This window comes from Pongo pygmaeus, chromosome 6, assembly GCF_028885625.2.
Source record: "Pongo pygmaeus isolate AG05252 chromosome 6, NHGRI_mPonPyg2-v2.0_pri, whole genome shotgun sequence".
In the NCBI taxonomy this organism is placed as follows: Eukaryota; Metazoa; Chordata; class Mammalia; order Primates; family Hominidae; genus Pongo; species Pongo pygmaeus.
The window spans coordinates 127,687,218-127,702,969 of NC_072379.2; the positions used below are offsets into that span (position 1 = coordinate 127,687,218).

Here is a 15,752-nt window from a genome sequence, read left to right on the forward strand (position 1 = left end):
GGATAACAGATATACCTGACTGAGAAGAGGGTGTGGTAGGGAGTCAGGGTGTTCTGGAAACCCACTCGGCACTGCTTCAAGGAGACAGGGATGTATCAAAGTGCAGAAACCAGCCAAAATGGGAGCCTGGAAATCATGGAGTATCTGCCCTGGGGAGATTTTCCCAAATGAGCAAGAAACTGATACATGCCAGTTACCTGTAGGCTAAGTCAGAGACATAGGCCGGGGTGAGGTGGAAATGTAGGCGTGCCATTCTCTAAGGTGTGCTCTCAGACGTCTGTACCAGGAGAGGTGCAGCTGGAAGGACTGAAGTGTCAGAGTAATGATACTGTCTCCCCACCCCTGCCCCCAGCAATCCAAGCTGCTCATGGAGCAGATGCAGGCCCTGCAGGTGCTGTATGAAGCCGGTCAGGCGGAGCAGGAGCTCTTGCAGCAAGAGCAAGGGAGGCTCCTAGAGGAGCGGAAGAGGCTGCAGGCAGACTTGCAGCTCTGCCTGGAAGAAATGCAGCTGCTTCAAATCCAGTCCCCTTCTATAAAAATGAGCCTTGAGTCCTACGGGAAGAGCTATGGTAGCATGGTCCCCAGCAATGAGAACTGTCGCAAGACTTATGATACCACTGTGGATGACAATGAGAGCTATTACAAGAGTTACACCAGCACCCAGACCAGCAGCGAGAGCTTTCTCAAGAGCTATGACAGCAGCACCAGTGCCAGTGAGGCCTATGGGAAGAGTTACTGCACCACCAGCAACAGCAGCATTACCTATAAGAAGAGTTATGGCAGCACCAGTAGCTCTGACACCTGCCAGAAGAGTTTTGTCAGCAGCTGCACTGACGAGGAACCTGCTGAGCCTGAAGACATGGAGGTAACGGTTGCCAGGTGACAGGTCAGGCAGGGGACGATGGACTCTTGTCTTTTTAAGAGATACATTGCCAGGGGAAGGGACAAGAAGTGTGGGAATGGGGTCAGAGCTGACCTGGGGAACTACTGGAAGTAAGCGAAGCCCTCTACCCATGGCAGCCTGGTCTCCCACTCAGCCCTCTCATAGAGAGAAGCCCCCATCTGGACAGAGGCCCATAAGATTCAGTCTGTTTCCTCACCACAGCCACGGTGCTCTTTATGGGGGTAAATATAGTAATCCCCCGCGGGCAGCTCTGGTTCCTGGTGGCCATTGTTTGGTATTCAGGGAAGGGCCCAGCAGAGTGGGGCAGAGGTGCTCCTCAGGGTGCTATTGTTGCTTCCCCACCCCCCGCAGCACTTTGAGGAAATGGTTGCGAAGGTGCTGATCAAGCTGCAGGCGGTGCAGGCCATGTACCAGATAAGCCAGGAGGAACACAGCCAGCTGCAAGAGCAGATGGAAAAATTACTGGCCAAGCAGAAAGACTTGAAGGAAGAGCTGGATGCCTGTGAAAGGGAGTTCAAGGAGTGCATGGAATGCCTTGAAAAGCCCTTGGCCCCCCAGAGCGACAAGAATGAGGTAACCACTGTCAGGGAGGCAGGGTTTCCTCTGGCAGCCCCTGGAGCCAGAGAGATCATGGCCACTTCAGAGAGGCTAAAGAGAGAGGGACAAAGCAGGGAGAGCATGCACCTCAGAGGCTGGGCAGTCTGCTCCATCCCTGATGACATTTCCCAAGTGCCCGTGGAGCTGGGGTTTACTAGTCATCAGGACTCCTCTCATCAAATGATTTCTCTCTTTCTCCCTTTGCCACTTCTGTTCTCTCTTTTGCTTTGTGTTCTAGACCACTTCTGTAGAACTGTATTTTTGCATTTGCCAATCTTCTTTCATCATTTTGTATGCATTTGCCTTGTCTCCCAGTGCACCAACTAGGAGCACCAACTAGATTGTAAGCAGCTCAAGGACAGGGACATGTCTCCTTTTGGATCTCTCACAATGCCAAGAAGAGTGCTCTGCACCCCCTAGGAATGGGACAGAGGTCTTGTCTCTGGCCAGGGGTTCACAGTCCAGTGGGGGTCTCTTTGTATACATATGGGAGAGATTCAGAGAGCAGCGAACACATGGGCCCAGATTGGCTAGTATTGGTACCTACTGAGGGGATGGTTGTGTGCTGCCATCAGCCAAGGAAGACAAAACCCGAGATCAGGGAGCAGGATGTGACTTGCCTCTGTTTCCAGGGTAAGGTGCAGGAGCCCAGTACACACTTCAGGAGGGTACAACACAGTTCTTTATGTAATTGTTCCTGTTAGAGAGATGGGTTGGATGAAGTAGGAGTTCTCATAAAAAGAATTCTAGGCCAGGTGCGGTGGCTCACCCCTGTAATCTCAGCACTTTGGGAGGCCAAGGTGGGTGGATTACTTGAGGTCAGGAGTTTGAGACCAGCCTGGCCAACATGGAGAAACCCCATCTCTACTAAAAATACACAAAATTAGCTGGGCATGGTGGCGCATGCCTGTAATGCCAGCTACTCAAGAGGCTGAGGCAGGAAAACCACTTGAATCCAGGAGGCAGAGGTTGCGGTGAGCCAAGATCATGCCATTGCACTCCAGCCTGGGCAACAAGAGTGAAACTCTTGTCTCAAAAAAAAAAAAAAAAAAAAAAAAAAGAATTATATAATAAATCCCTGAGGTTCAGAATTGGTAGCAGCCCTGTTGTTATTCCCCAGTCACAGTAGACAACACCATTTAAATCGTTGTTTTGACCTTCTTTTTTTTTGAGACAGTCTCGCTTTGTCACCAGGCTGGAGTGCAGTGGCACGATCTCAGCTTCCTGCAACCTCCGCCTCCTGGGTTCAAGTGATTCTCCTGTCTCAGCTTCCCAGGTTTCTGGGACTACAGGCATGCTCCACTAAGCCCAGCGAATGTCTGTATTTTTAGTAGACATGGGGTTTCATTCACCATGTTGGCCAGGCTGGTCTCAAACTCCTGACCGCAAGTGATCTGCCCACCTCAGCCTCCTAAGTGCTGGGATTACACTGGATGGCAAGTGAGCCGCTGCGCCCTGCCATTTTTTTCATCTTATTAGATGGACATCATCAGGTGCCTCAAGTTAGGAGAAGCTATTTGTAAAACTATTTGAGAGGCTCATTTTCCACAGTTGAATATTTTCTTTATTGTCTACTTCCTATGGGCTTTTACAGGGAGATTTCTTGAGACAGTGACCCCCAAGCAGGGCCGAGGTTGGTTGCGTGGTCAGCCAACTGGTTGCATAACCAGCCAACTCTGGGTAACTGGCCCTCCACTACCAACAGATCAAAGAACTGCAGACCAAGCTGCGGGAGCTGCAGCTGCAATACCAGGCTAGCATGGATGAGCAGGGGCGGCTTCTGGTAGTGCAGGAGCAGCTGGAGGGGCAGCTACAGTGCTGCCAGGAGGAGCTCCGCCAGCTCAGGGAGAAGAGGCCCTCTGTTGTCAAAGAAGCCCGGGGGAAGAATGCTAATAAGAACGTGAACAAGAACGCCAATGGGGTTAAAATGAAAAAGGTGACCAAACCACGCTCGGATACTTCTGAGAGCGACCTTGAGACCGGAAAGGTGAGTAGTAACCTTGGTAGCCAGATAAGCAGAAAGGAGGAGGAGATCCTGGGAAGAAGCATTGCCTCCACAACCCTTTCAACCAGGTAAGGGATTTGTAGAGAAGCTTCTGGGATCTCTGAAGTGTCTACAGTGGTTCCCATCTTAATAGAAAGTGGGTGCTCCCTTTTCCTGTGAAGTTATGGGGAGAGTGGAACACAGACAACTCGCATCGGGAGGTGCAGCCCCAAAGGACCACAGCCCCTAGGCTGGACAACGCCTTCAGTTTGCCCAGCCCCATTTGTTGGGGCTCTTGTTCTTCCTGGGTTACATGCCCAAGAGAAGGACCAAATAGATGAAGAGGGAGGAATTTGTTCAAAGTAGTTATGTACTAATAAGTGAAAGAAGATTGGGTAAAAGAAGAGTCACTGTAGGGGTGGGAAGCAACAATTTAGGTGCAGAGCCCAAGACTCTTTAGTTCTGGCAGCTGTTTGAAATGGCTTAATGGCCAACAGACATAGTGGTCCTGAGAGGTGAGGTGTGATGCCCTCTACATATGCTCAGGGGATTGGCTCACAGTCCCAGAGCACCGGGCCACACCCTTGCACTCTGACATGCTGGAAGTCATGTTTCCTGGAGCTAGTACAGCATTGTCATGAGATTAGGAGCTTCACAGGTAATGCAGCCCCCATCCTGCCCTACTCCCACCCCACAGAGTCTGGAGGTAGTGCTGTACTACAAGGCCAGCCAGAGGAAATTAGATGGACTAGCAAAAGAGGAGGAAAAGAAAGAGGAGATGGAGGAGGAAAAAAAGGAGGAAGTGAAAGAGGAAGCAAAGGAGCAGTGTGGGGATGAGCTAGTTGCGGAGCCAGCAGATCCTGGGGAAGCTAAATCCACAGAAGATCAGGAAGAAAATGAAGAGGACAAAGAGGAAGAGGAGAAGGAAGAAGACAGTGAAGAGGAGGAAGATGACGTTGACCCTTCCCTTGAAAGTGCCGAAGAAAACAACCCCCTCAGACTTTCCGAGAGCAAAAAGGTAACCAGAGCCAAAGGCTAGATCAAGTGGGAAGTGGGGTCTTGGGCTCAGATACCTCAGAGTTAATGGGTGGCCCTACCAAGGATGGATGTCTCCAGGAGTGGAGGCCTCGCGCTCTTAAGGCACAACCCTTCGGGGAGGTGGAGATGCAGAAGGGGGAGACGAGAGCAGTCTGTCTGCAGGAAATCATGGGCTCAGCCCCGTTTGCTGTGGAACCACCTCACAATGACCACCTTTTCTGGGAACCAACGTGGGGTCTCTGGAGTCCTTTCATTTACATAGTAGCCTTTGTTACCTTCCTTATGTCGGGAGTGTTCCCTCATCCCTCTTTTGGCACTGCAGGAAGGACATTGACAGTGTGAAGTCTACTTCAGGCCATTTCTGTCGGTCTGGGCAAGTCACTCAGTCCGGTTTTCCTATGGTGCCCTGTTAGGTTTAACCTTTGTTGTTGCTGTTAGGGGTGTGTCAGGGGATAATTTCTTCTTTGTAGGCTCATGTCGCCCCCTGGATTCTGTATATCACAGGACATGAAGGTGGGGCCTGGAAGTGATCAAGAGTGATAGTGAAAATATTTCACGTCTGTACAGTAGGAGCATAGACTAGTCCAAGGAGACCATCCCTAGCCTTAACCCTTCAGTTGCTAGATCATTGAGAGGTTGGGGTGGAGGTATCCTGGAATATATATGCCAGAATGCCAGGGGTAACTTACCAACAATATAGAAGTACTTCCATATTTTCATAACTGGTATGTCTCTGCAGGTATATAGCAACTGAATTCTTGCCCTGGGCTTAACTCAGGGCTCAGAGTCCCTACAGAGTTAGAGTATTTCCTGTGTAAGTCCTCAGCTTACATTACAGGTTCTTTCTGTTCTAAACAGAGGTAAAGAAAAAAGCCTCTTGTGGTGGGATTATCCAGTCAACTCTGAGGATATCTGGAATTTCCGGCAATTTGGTCTTCAGCACTGGCTAAGGATCCAGTGTGCAGTGCTCTGCTTACCTTGTGCCAGGGGACCATTACCTAAGATGTGGAAAGTCAGAACCACTGCAGCCCCTCCCACTATCATGTTTCCTTGAGCTCATCATATTCCACCACGTGCTGGTTCAGAGCCTCACAGATGTCTTTACCTTCGGTGCCACATTTCTAAAGCTAGACCTGATTTTTCTACTTCAAATATATTCTATGTTTCTATATATGGAGAGATCCCTTTGCCCCGTGGGTCCTGCGTCTTTTGCAGGCAGCTCTAGGGCATGCGTATTACCACCTTGCAAAATCAGTTTCTCTCTGGAAGATTGTTGCAGTGAAAGAACTAGCTCTTCTCCCTTGTCAGTTTGTTTCAGTACATGTTGTCTTACAATGATATCATTAGATTCCTAGGGGATCAAAGGGACCAGAGCCCAAAATACTAAGAAACTTAATGGAAAGCAGGCTAGAACAAAGGCACAGGTGGCCTGGTAGAAGACTGGCTCTTCCTAGAGCAACCTAGGAAAAGTCACAAGAAAGGTCTAGATGCAGATACCTCCTGCTTGACAAGATATGAGAAGTATATGACAAGACAGAAAGAAAACGACTCACCGCCTGACTTGGACCTAGCTGCTGCTTAACCCATTCAATTTTGCAGTTCCTGCAGACTGCCGGTGGAAAGAACCAAGGCCCAGGCAGCAGAAAAGACATGCAACTGCTCTAGCTTACCTGTTTTTTAACCTCTTGATTCCTTTCTCTTTTCCCTTTGTTTTCTCATCTTCATTATCTGTTGGATCCATGTGTTTATGTCTCACATCTCCTGGTCTCTCCTCGTGCTTCTTTCTCATTTTGGTGTGTTGCAGTCATCCCCTACCCCCGATCCCCCCATCTTCTCCTTGCCTCTTGTAGGCCTGGTGGTCATCTCGGCTTTGCTCTGGTGCTGGTGGGCTGAGACGTCGTCCTAATGCAGGTACTGGTATTGCTTCCTCTCCTTCTGAGGGATAGAGGGAGGGTGCAGGTTGCCCTGGCCTCTCCTCTTTCCCTTTTCTCCCAGCTGCTTGCTTCTTGCTTGTGCCATTTTATAATAGGTGATGCTCAGGTCTGAGTTTTAGTTCTGACTTTTCCTTGGGCTACTGCAAAGCCTCTGACATCTCTGAGCATGTCTTCGTAATGCATAGGAGGTTGGAATGCTTGCCAGAGACATGGTTTGAGTTTCAATCCTTGGCTGGGAAAACCTTGGATAAGCCCAGCTTGGTTGCTACTGTCAAAGCTGCCTCACTACTTCTTTTTCCCCGCTCATCCTCTGTGTGATGGCTAGCCTGACCACTTCTGATGAGCTGATGTTTGCAAGGCTGGCCTGGACTCTCTTTGTCTTGGTTTAACTCCAGAGCCAAGTTCTCACTACTGTTGCTACCCAAGATGGCAAAATAAGGAATCCCTCTTCTGTTGGGAGAGAGAGGAGGTCTGAAGAGCTCTGATCCTCATGATCCTCCCAGGGCATTGGTAGGAGGGCACCCTAAGTTGGTCCATCAAGCTTGGTGAAATGGAACCGAACCCCTACTGTATTCTGCTCTTTCTGCTGAACAGTTCTCTGCTTCTGGCCTTCCAGTCTCCAGAAAAGTCAGAACAGAATGCCGGGAAATTGTATTAGTTATCTATTTGTTTTGTGGGCCAGATTCCATGGTAATTGGCTTCCCAAGCTAGGTTTTCTGGAGAGAATGAGGTATTAGTGAAAAGTTTCTACTAGCCAGAGATGTGTGTTCTCAGGAAATCAAGACTGATATATTCTGGCCACTTTCCTGTCAGCTCCCACACATGTATTCTAGACTGTCAACAGGATACCAAATTCAGGAGGCAGAATGTGGTCTTATGGCCTAAGGTAGAAGCCTGGGGTTCCACCTGCCTTCTGGAACCCATAAGGTATTCTCTCTAGTCCTGCATTGGCTCCTCTCTCATGCTTTCCCTGCCTCCTCCTCCACTCTCCTCTCTTCTCACATTCCTGTGAATGGAATGTAGCTTAATGCACAGGGTGGCAACTGGAGCGTTTGTTGGTGGCACTTCTCTCCATTTCCTTTTCTGTCCTTCCTCCTGCTCTCTCCCCAGCTTTCCTGTTAATCATCTTCAAGCCTCCACTTTTCTTCTTGACTTTAGGTATTCCCTTTACTCCCTGGTCCACAACTGCTTTAGTGACGGGGCCCCTCTCTATAACTGTTTCTCCCGTTGTCCCCCAGAAGTCTTAAGGCACTACGGGTGAAACCCAAAGAATTCAGCCACAGCCTTCCACCACCTCAGACCCAGCCTGGCCTAATCAGAGGGAGAGGAAGAACTGCTGGTGAAGGGTTCTCCTGGTGGGGCCTGTTATCCCCAGAGCTCCAGGAGGCCCCAACATGCACCTGTGCAGCCAGGACCTGAGGGAGCACAGTGTGGTAGAAAGCGTGGCTGCCAGGCGGTCAGAAGAACTTGGTTGAGTCTGTCTCTACTGACAGGCGTTGTCCCAGGGAGCAAAATGTACACTCTGAGCTCTAGTTTCTTCAAATGTAAGCAAAGGATGATCAAACCTCTGCCCTCCTCACAGGTTTTTGTCAGGACTAGAGGGGTTGAAGTAGATGAAAGTATTCTATAAACTATAAAATACCCCATCATTAATAAAAAGAGCATGCACTTAACAAAATGCAGTCTATGTGTCAGGTACTGTTCTAATCACTTACATATATTAACTGACTTAATCCTTGCAACAACCCTGTGAAGAAGCTACTCCTATTTTTTTAAATATATGATTAAACTAAGGCATAGAGAAGTTAAGTAAAACAGCCAGGAAGCTGCAAATCAGATTATAAGGACTCAATATTAGCAACAGATAAGATTCCAGTCTTGCTTCCCCTTATTGTCTTTCCTCATTTTGAGCGGTTTCTCTTCATTGGTCCCAAGTAGGAAGACACCATACTTGGATTTAGGCAACCTCAGATCACATTAGCTCTTTAGGTAACTAATATATTATTTATTTATTTCATGTATTTTTTATAAGCCCCTCTGCAGATTGTGTATGCTAAGCGTCCTCTCCCCATTCTGTACCTGCATTTGATTTTGAGGCTTCAAAGGCAGAATTTTCCATTCTTCCCTATTATAGTTCATTGTTCTTACCTTATAAGGTTTTGTGTGTATGTGTTTTTAATCTTGACCCTGTGGTTTTAAAATATTCACTTCCTCTGCCACCTTCACATCATCTACAGGGGTGGCAAGCCCTCCTTCCCTGTCTTCATCTACAGAGGACAGAGTGAGGACAGAGCCTCTAGAGTGTCGTCGCTTGGGGTTCTTTTATTCAGCTCATTGGTCACTTACCTGCCATTCAACAAACTGTACTGTCATCCTACCCTTATTTCTGCATATTATCTGCAAAGATCATAGAAAATTCTGTCAAACAACTCAATGTCCAAAAACATGATTCCGGTGATTTGTCACTTAGGTCACCTAGTTTAAAAGGAGACTTTGACACGACTTACCCCTTTGGGACACCCACACCAGCCCTTTCCCCATCCCATGTAGAAGCTTGCCTTTGCCCAGTGTGAGGTGCACGGGTCACATTTAAGGATTTCAGCTCCTCCCTTCTTTAAGAACACCAGACTAACATTCTTAGCAATGCACATTAGGATAGAAGCATCTGAGCATGTTAATATTTTTTTCTAGCTAGCTCCCTTCTTAGTTTTTGTTTTTGGTTTTAGAGACAGGGTCTCACTCTGTCACCGAGGCTAGAGTGCAGCAGCATGATCATGGCTCACTGTAACTTTGAACTCCTGGTCTCAAGCGATCCTCCTCCCTCAGCCTCCGGATCTCTTGGTTTTCTTACATGAGTTACTCTGTATATCCACCTGTAACATTGCTTGGCTTTCCATTTCATACCTTCTGTTGTTCTTAGTAGCTATTTCTATAAGCTCAGGAGATTTTCTTTGCTCTTAGCAGGCTTAAAGTCCTCTTTTTAGATCAATTATCATCTGAGAAAATGTGTTCTTAGCATTAATGGGCTATATTCCATTTTTACTTGAAACCATCCTTCTGTTACCTATGCCATAGCTTATGACTCAAAATCCAAATTCTACCTTTCAGGTAGTAGAGCAAAAAAGTAATAAAAATAAAACCTATTTCCCCAAGTATGTATTTTCTTGTCTGAGATTTTCATATTACCTAATGGATGCTTTTTGGATATCTTCGATGGTGCCACTTGTCCCATGAATCAGCAGGGTTCCCTAGTGGCCAGCAGTGTCTGGAAGCCTCAGCATACTCTAGCACATGCACCAGGAAGTCAGTCAACATACCTGGTGATTAGGAGTGTTTTAATGACCCAGGCCCAGTGACAGGTTTCCTTAAATTTCCTTGAACCAATGTTATTCTCTGTCAAAGTTTGTCTGCCTAAGAACCTCCTACTTACCTGCACTCCATGGTGCACTTTCTTCATTTCCCCTCAGCCTTATTCCCCCTTCCCCATCCTCTTGACTCTGAGTTCACTTCACTGCAGTGAAACTAATGAGGTGCTGCTGCTTTTCCCAAAGCCCCAGATTTCCCCTCCTCTTTCTTGCCATGGCATCCAGTCCTTTCTCATTGCAACCACTTGGAAGTCTGGCCCCTGAGCCTGCTTCTTCACATGGGAGCTAGTATTCTCAGCCCATGGGGAGAAATGGAGGCCTGAATACAGGTGGTCACCTAAGATGGTGTGTACAGTCTTGGGCCACATGTCTAGTGGTGCCAGGACTGAGAGATCACTTACCTCCACCGGTTACCCAGGAGGTAAGAGAGACTGATCCACAATGTTCCTGAGGTGTCTTGGGCACCCATAGGCAGGTGACTTCTGGCTTAGGGCAGGGTTCAGGAGGCTGGGCACTCACAGTTTCTCTTTGGTCCCCACAGAACATGTTTGGGTTGTGGAAGCCTATGGTATTCTTGGCTATTGCAGCTGTGGCTCTGTATGTGTTACCCAACATGCGACAGCAGGAGTCAGAGTTCTGCCTCATGGAGTGATGGCAGACCTTGGCCAGCGCGAGGGCAGATCCCCAGTGGCCACCACCCTCAGCTTTGGGCAGGACACACTGTGCCAGAACCCTCCCCATATGTTCCATGTGTCCCCATCTCCTCAGCCTCAGTCACCCAGGCTGAAAAGGCTTGTGGGGAGCGGCTGACTTCCATCTCCTGCCTTGTGTAAGAACCTGAGTTCCTTGTAATTAAATATCAACTGAATTACATGAGACTGTGGATTTTTATTTGAGAAATGCCTCACAACACAACCAGAACAGAGCAGTCCCCCAAGTACCTCACATAAGGGTCTGACTCCTGAATATGGCTTCTCACCTTGCAGATGACCTCAGAAATGAGGCTAGCCCCTTGTGCTGTCACCTGACTCACAGAGGGGTTAGTCTGTGCTTATTAACCCCATCCTGAGGTACTCTCCTGAGCATGGAGAAATGGAGTGAATGAGGGCTGGGGAGACCTCCCCTTAGGTTCTGTGCCCACACCTATCTACATGAGAAGGCTGCCCTAAGAAGATCCACGTGTGTGCCTTCGTGGCTTAGCCTTTGTGACTTCTCAAGGGATTCGCCCTCAGAGATGACTTTAATCAGCCAGGGTCCTAGCAGTAAACAGGTGGCACACTCAAAGCTTTACATGAAGAGAGTTTAATGAAGGGACTATGTACAAAAGGCAGAGTTAGGAGAAGCAACAAAAAATAGTGAAGTACCAGGCACTAGCAACAGTGTAAAGCTGTTAGCATCCCAGGCTGAAGTAGGAAGGAAAGGAAGCAAGAGCTGGAGCTCTGAAAATGGGCCCCAGGCAGAAGTGGCAGCCACATGGGGTGCAACCCCCGCCAGAGCCGTGATGAAGCGGGGTATGTATTCCCCTACCTTCTCCTCTCACCTGCCGGTATTCTACTGGTACCTTATCAGCTGAACTCAACGGGAAGACAAAGAGCAGAGGTGCCCAGGTGATGTAATCTTTCAAGCTCAGCCTCCTGGAGCTTAGAGCAGGACAGAGGCCTGAAGATGGATCTAATTGGGACAAGTAGAATGATGAGGGTAGTTTATGTGTGTTCCTGTTTACCTTCATTCCTGTGGAACCTTTGTGATTGGAGTTTATCATCATGAATGTTTCCATACGAAAGAAGACCCCAAGCGTATTCTTTTTATTTCTTTCTTTTTATTTTATTTATTTTATTTTTTTTGAGACAGGGTCTCACTCTGTCACCCAGGCTGGAGTGCAGTGGCACTATCTTGGCTCACTGCAACCACCACCTCCTGAGCTCAAGTGCCTCCCACTTCAGCCTCCCAAGTAGCTGGGACCACAGGCATACACCATGCCCAGCTAATTTTTATATTTTTTGTAGAGACAGAGTTTCACCATTTTGCCCAGGCTGGTCTCAAACTCCTGGGCTCAAGCAATCCTCCTGCCTCAGCCTGCCCAAAGTGCTGGGATTATAGGCATGAGGCATAGTGCCCAGCCCCAAGCATATTCTGAAACCATAGTGGAAACAATGACCCCATGACTCCTGGCTTTCCTTGGACCCCTCTTTCTTCCTCCCTCCCACCCGAAAGGACTTTGTTCCATTCAACCAAACATCCAAAGAAACACATGTACAGAGTGTATACTGTGGTAGCACTGCCAAGCTAAATGAATTCATTCCTTCTCTAGCTCTTACCTACAGGGAGTAGCAAGGACATTTAGAATTAGGAGATTTTCAAGTTGTATTCAGCCCAGAGAAGTGACACAGCTGAATCGAAAGTCCATTTTGGCAGACATGGGGCTAGTGCTGAAACTGTGACTAGCCTCCCAGAAACGTGACTGCAACTAGGCAAACTGAGGACAGTGCCACATGCCTCTTTTGCCTTTGTCTAAATCAGTGGTCCCCAACCTTTTTGGCACCAGGGACCGGTTTCATGGAAGACAATTTTTCCACGGATGGAGAGGGGATGGGGATGGTTTCGGGACGAAACTGTCCCACCTCAGAGCATCAGGCATTAGCCAGATTCTCATAAGGAGTGTGCAACCTAGATCCCTCACATGCGCAGTTCACAATAGGGTTCCTGCTCCTTATGAGAATCTAATGCTGCCACTGATCTGACAAGAGGCAGAGCTCAGGTGGTAATGCTCGCCTAGCCACCACTCACCTAATGCTGTGTGGCCAAGTTCCTGACAGTATTGGTCCATGGCCTGGGGATTGGGCACCCCAGCTCTAAGTGACTCCTCTTTGAAGACAGTTCTGACCTAGGCTGGTCTAGCTTCTTGCTAGTCCATGTGACCCACAGATCTGCAGCATCAGCATTGCCCAGGAGCTTATTTGAAAGGCAGATCTCAGGCCCCAACCCAGACCTACTGATGCAGAATCTGCATTTCTAACGAGATGCCCAGTTGATTCGTATGCACAGTAAGATTTGAGAAGCACCACCCTAGTCAATTATATTAGATTGTATGTTCTCAGTTGTAACCTAAAGAAATTATTTCACAACTGACCTGGTGCCACTGGCTGCTTGCTTTTGAGTGTAGTGAGACTGCTATTTACCCACTTTACTGCCGCCACCAGTTGACTGAAGAACATGGGTATGGGTGGTGGAAAGGACTTATAGTCAAATGCTATGGTAAGTATGTTTGTGTCTGCCCCCTATCCTGCAAATGCATATGTTGAAACCCTAACCCCTAAAGTGATAATATTAGGAGGGGGGCTTTGGGAGGTGATTAGGTCGTGAGACCAGAGGCCTCAGGAGTGGGATCAGAGCCCTTATTAAAGAGACTTCAGAGAGATCCCTCACCCTTTCTGCTATGTAAGTTTATAGTAAGACTACAGCCAGGCCAGGCGCAGTGGCTCATGCCTGTAATGCCAGCACTTTGGGAGGCCGAGGCGGGCAGATCACCTGAGGTCAGGAGTTCGAGACCATCCTGACCGACATGGGGAAACCCCATCTCTACTAAAAATACAAAAAATTAGCTGGGCGTGGTGGCACATGCCTGTAATCCCAGCTACTTGGGAGACTGAGGCAGGAGAATCGCTTGAACCCGGGATGCAGAGGTTGTGGTGAGCCGAGATCATGCCATCGCACTCTAGCCTGGGCAACAAGAGTGAAACTCCATCTCAAAAAAAAAAAAAAAAAAAAAATGACTACAGCCATCCGTGAGGGAGTAGGCCTCTGGCCAGACATGGAATCTGCAGGCATCTTGATCTCAGACTTCCCAGCCTCCAGAATTGTAAGACATAAATTCTTGTTGTTTATAAGCCACCCGGTCTATAGTGTTTTGTTACAGCAGCCCAAATGGACTAAGACACCAAAGATCACTGATTTAACCTGGAATTACAAGCCAGGATAGAAGTCAGGTTCTAGTAGGGTGGTCCCCAGCTAGGGGACCTGAACCTAGACCCTGCCTAATGACAGGAATGTGGGCCTGCTTTTCCCACTTTTTTGCTTAGAATACAAAACCCCTCCCTTTAGAACATGTCCTTCTCTGTTTGTTTCATTGATTAATTGATGGATTGATTGATTGAGACAGGGTCTGGCTTTGTTGCCCAGGCTGGAGTGCAGTGGTGCAATTTTGGCTCACTGCAACTTCCACCTTCCAGGCTCAAGCCATCCTCCCACCTCAGTTTCCAGAGTAGCTGGGACCACAGGCGCTCACCACCACGCACAGCTAATTTTTGTATTTTTTGCAGAGATGGGGTTTTGCCATGTTGCCCAGGCTGGTCTAAACTCCTGAGCTCAAGTGAATCGCCCGCCTCAGCCTCCCAAAGTGCTGGGATTACAGGTGTGAGCCACTGCACTCGGCCCTCTGTTCATTTTAGAATTCCATTGTCTTCATTTGGTTTGGACTGTCTCCTTGTCTTAATGATACACTGTTACCCAGGTGTATTAAAGAGGAATCTTTTTTGTTGAATGTGAAACATTCACTTGAGCTAGCTTAAAAAAAAGGCAGTAGGATGTTCTCATTTATAAGTGGAGTTAAAGCCGGGCGCAGTGGTTCACACCTGTTCACGGGTGGATCACAAGGTCAGGAGTTCAAGACAAGCCTGGCCAACATGGGGAAACCCCATCTCTACTAAAAATACAAAAATTAGCTGGGCGTGGTGGCAGGTGCCTGTAATCCCAGCTACTTGGGAGGCTGAGGCAGGAGAATCGCTTGAACCTAGGAGGTGGAGGTTGAAGTGAGCCAAGATTGTGCCACTGCACTCCAGCCTGGGTGACAGAGCAAGACTCCATCTTTAAAAAAAAAAAAAAATGTGGAGTTAAAGAATGTGTATAATGTGTGTAATGTGTACACAGGGACATAGAATGTGAGCTGATGGACATTGGAGACTTTGAAGCGGCAGGGGGTAGGGGGGCGGTGGGGGGGTGGGGCGAGGGGAGGGATGAGAAATTACTTAATGGGTACAATGTACATTATTTGGGTGATGTTACACTAGAAGCCCAGACTTCACACTAAGCAATATATCCATGTATCAAAACTGCACTTGTACCCTCTAAATTTATACCAAAAAAAAAAAAAAAAGACAGGAGGGATTGATCTTAAGTCTGGAGGGGTATGCCTTGGAAGCCACAGGCAGGCGTGCACTTGGGCCTAGGTGCGCTAGAACCAGGGACTCAAAGCACCTTCAGGAGCCTCCATCTCTCCCCCCTGCTGCCCTCTGCATAACTGCCTCCTTTCTGCGAGCTCCCTGCAGCCCAGCCCTGTTTGGTTTCCCCTCCCAGGCCAAGAGGTAGAGCAGCCACCCGCTGCCACTCCTGGCAAGGACCAGCTGCTTTTGGGGCAGAGTGGGTGGTTCTAAAGATGACAGGTACTGCTGGTTCTGATTGTGGCAGAGGGAATGTTGGGTTGCAGGGAAGGGGAGAGGGGAACAGCCTGGAGATCCAGGCAGTGGTCCCCATGGGGGTGTGGACACAGAGCTGCAGGGGAAGGCCTCTCTCACCAGAACCCCTTGGTCTCCAAGATAATCAGAGGAAGCAAACTAATTGTTTTGGATCACCTATTAGATGCCAGGCACCATGCTAATCATCTTTCTTGTGATTTCCTTCCATTTTCACACATAAAAAAAAAAATGAGATAACAGGCCCAAAAGAGTTACATTACTTGCCCAAGGTTACAGAGCTAGAAGTAGAGAGGCTGGAATTCAGCCCATGGATCATTCCACTCTACCACACTGTCCCTGGCACCTGTGTCAGAGCCACAGTCAGTATCAGTATCACTGAAAGTGCCTGCTATGACCTGGTCAGCCCAGTGTCATCACAGGTGACTGTGGAAATGTCCCTGGTTCCAGAAAAACAGGATT

At 48.3% G+C, this 15,752-nt stretch overlaps 1 protein-coding gene across 19 annotated transcripts in view; it reads left to right on the forward strand.

Annotated features, from left to right (window-relative positions):
* CCDC136 (coiled-coil domain containing 136) overlaps positions 1-10,695 on the forward strand; it is a 30,890-nt gene extending 20,195 nt beyond the window's left edge. For 10 of the 19 annotated variants that reach the window (XM_054495109.2, XM_063668439.1, XM_063668437.1 and 7 more), the window contains 5 exons: positions 353-865; positions 1,256-1,477; positions 3,207-3,488; positions 4,183-4,503; positions 10,364-10,695. In XM_054495109.2, the coding sequence (XP_054351084.1) occupies positions 353-865; positions 1,256-1,477; positions 3,207-3,488; positions 4,183-4,503; positions 10,364-10,474 (1,449 nt within the window). In that variant the 3' untranslated portion in view covers positions 10,475-10,695. The other 9 variants (XM_063668436.1, XM_063668438.1, XM_063668441.1 and 6 more) reach the window with 5 other exon arrangements.
* The last annotated feature ends 5,057 nt before the right edge of the window (positions 10,696-15,752 follow it).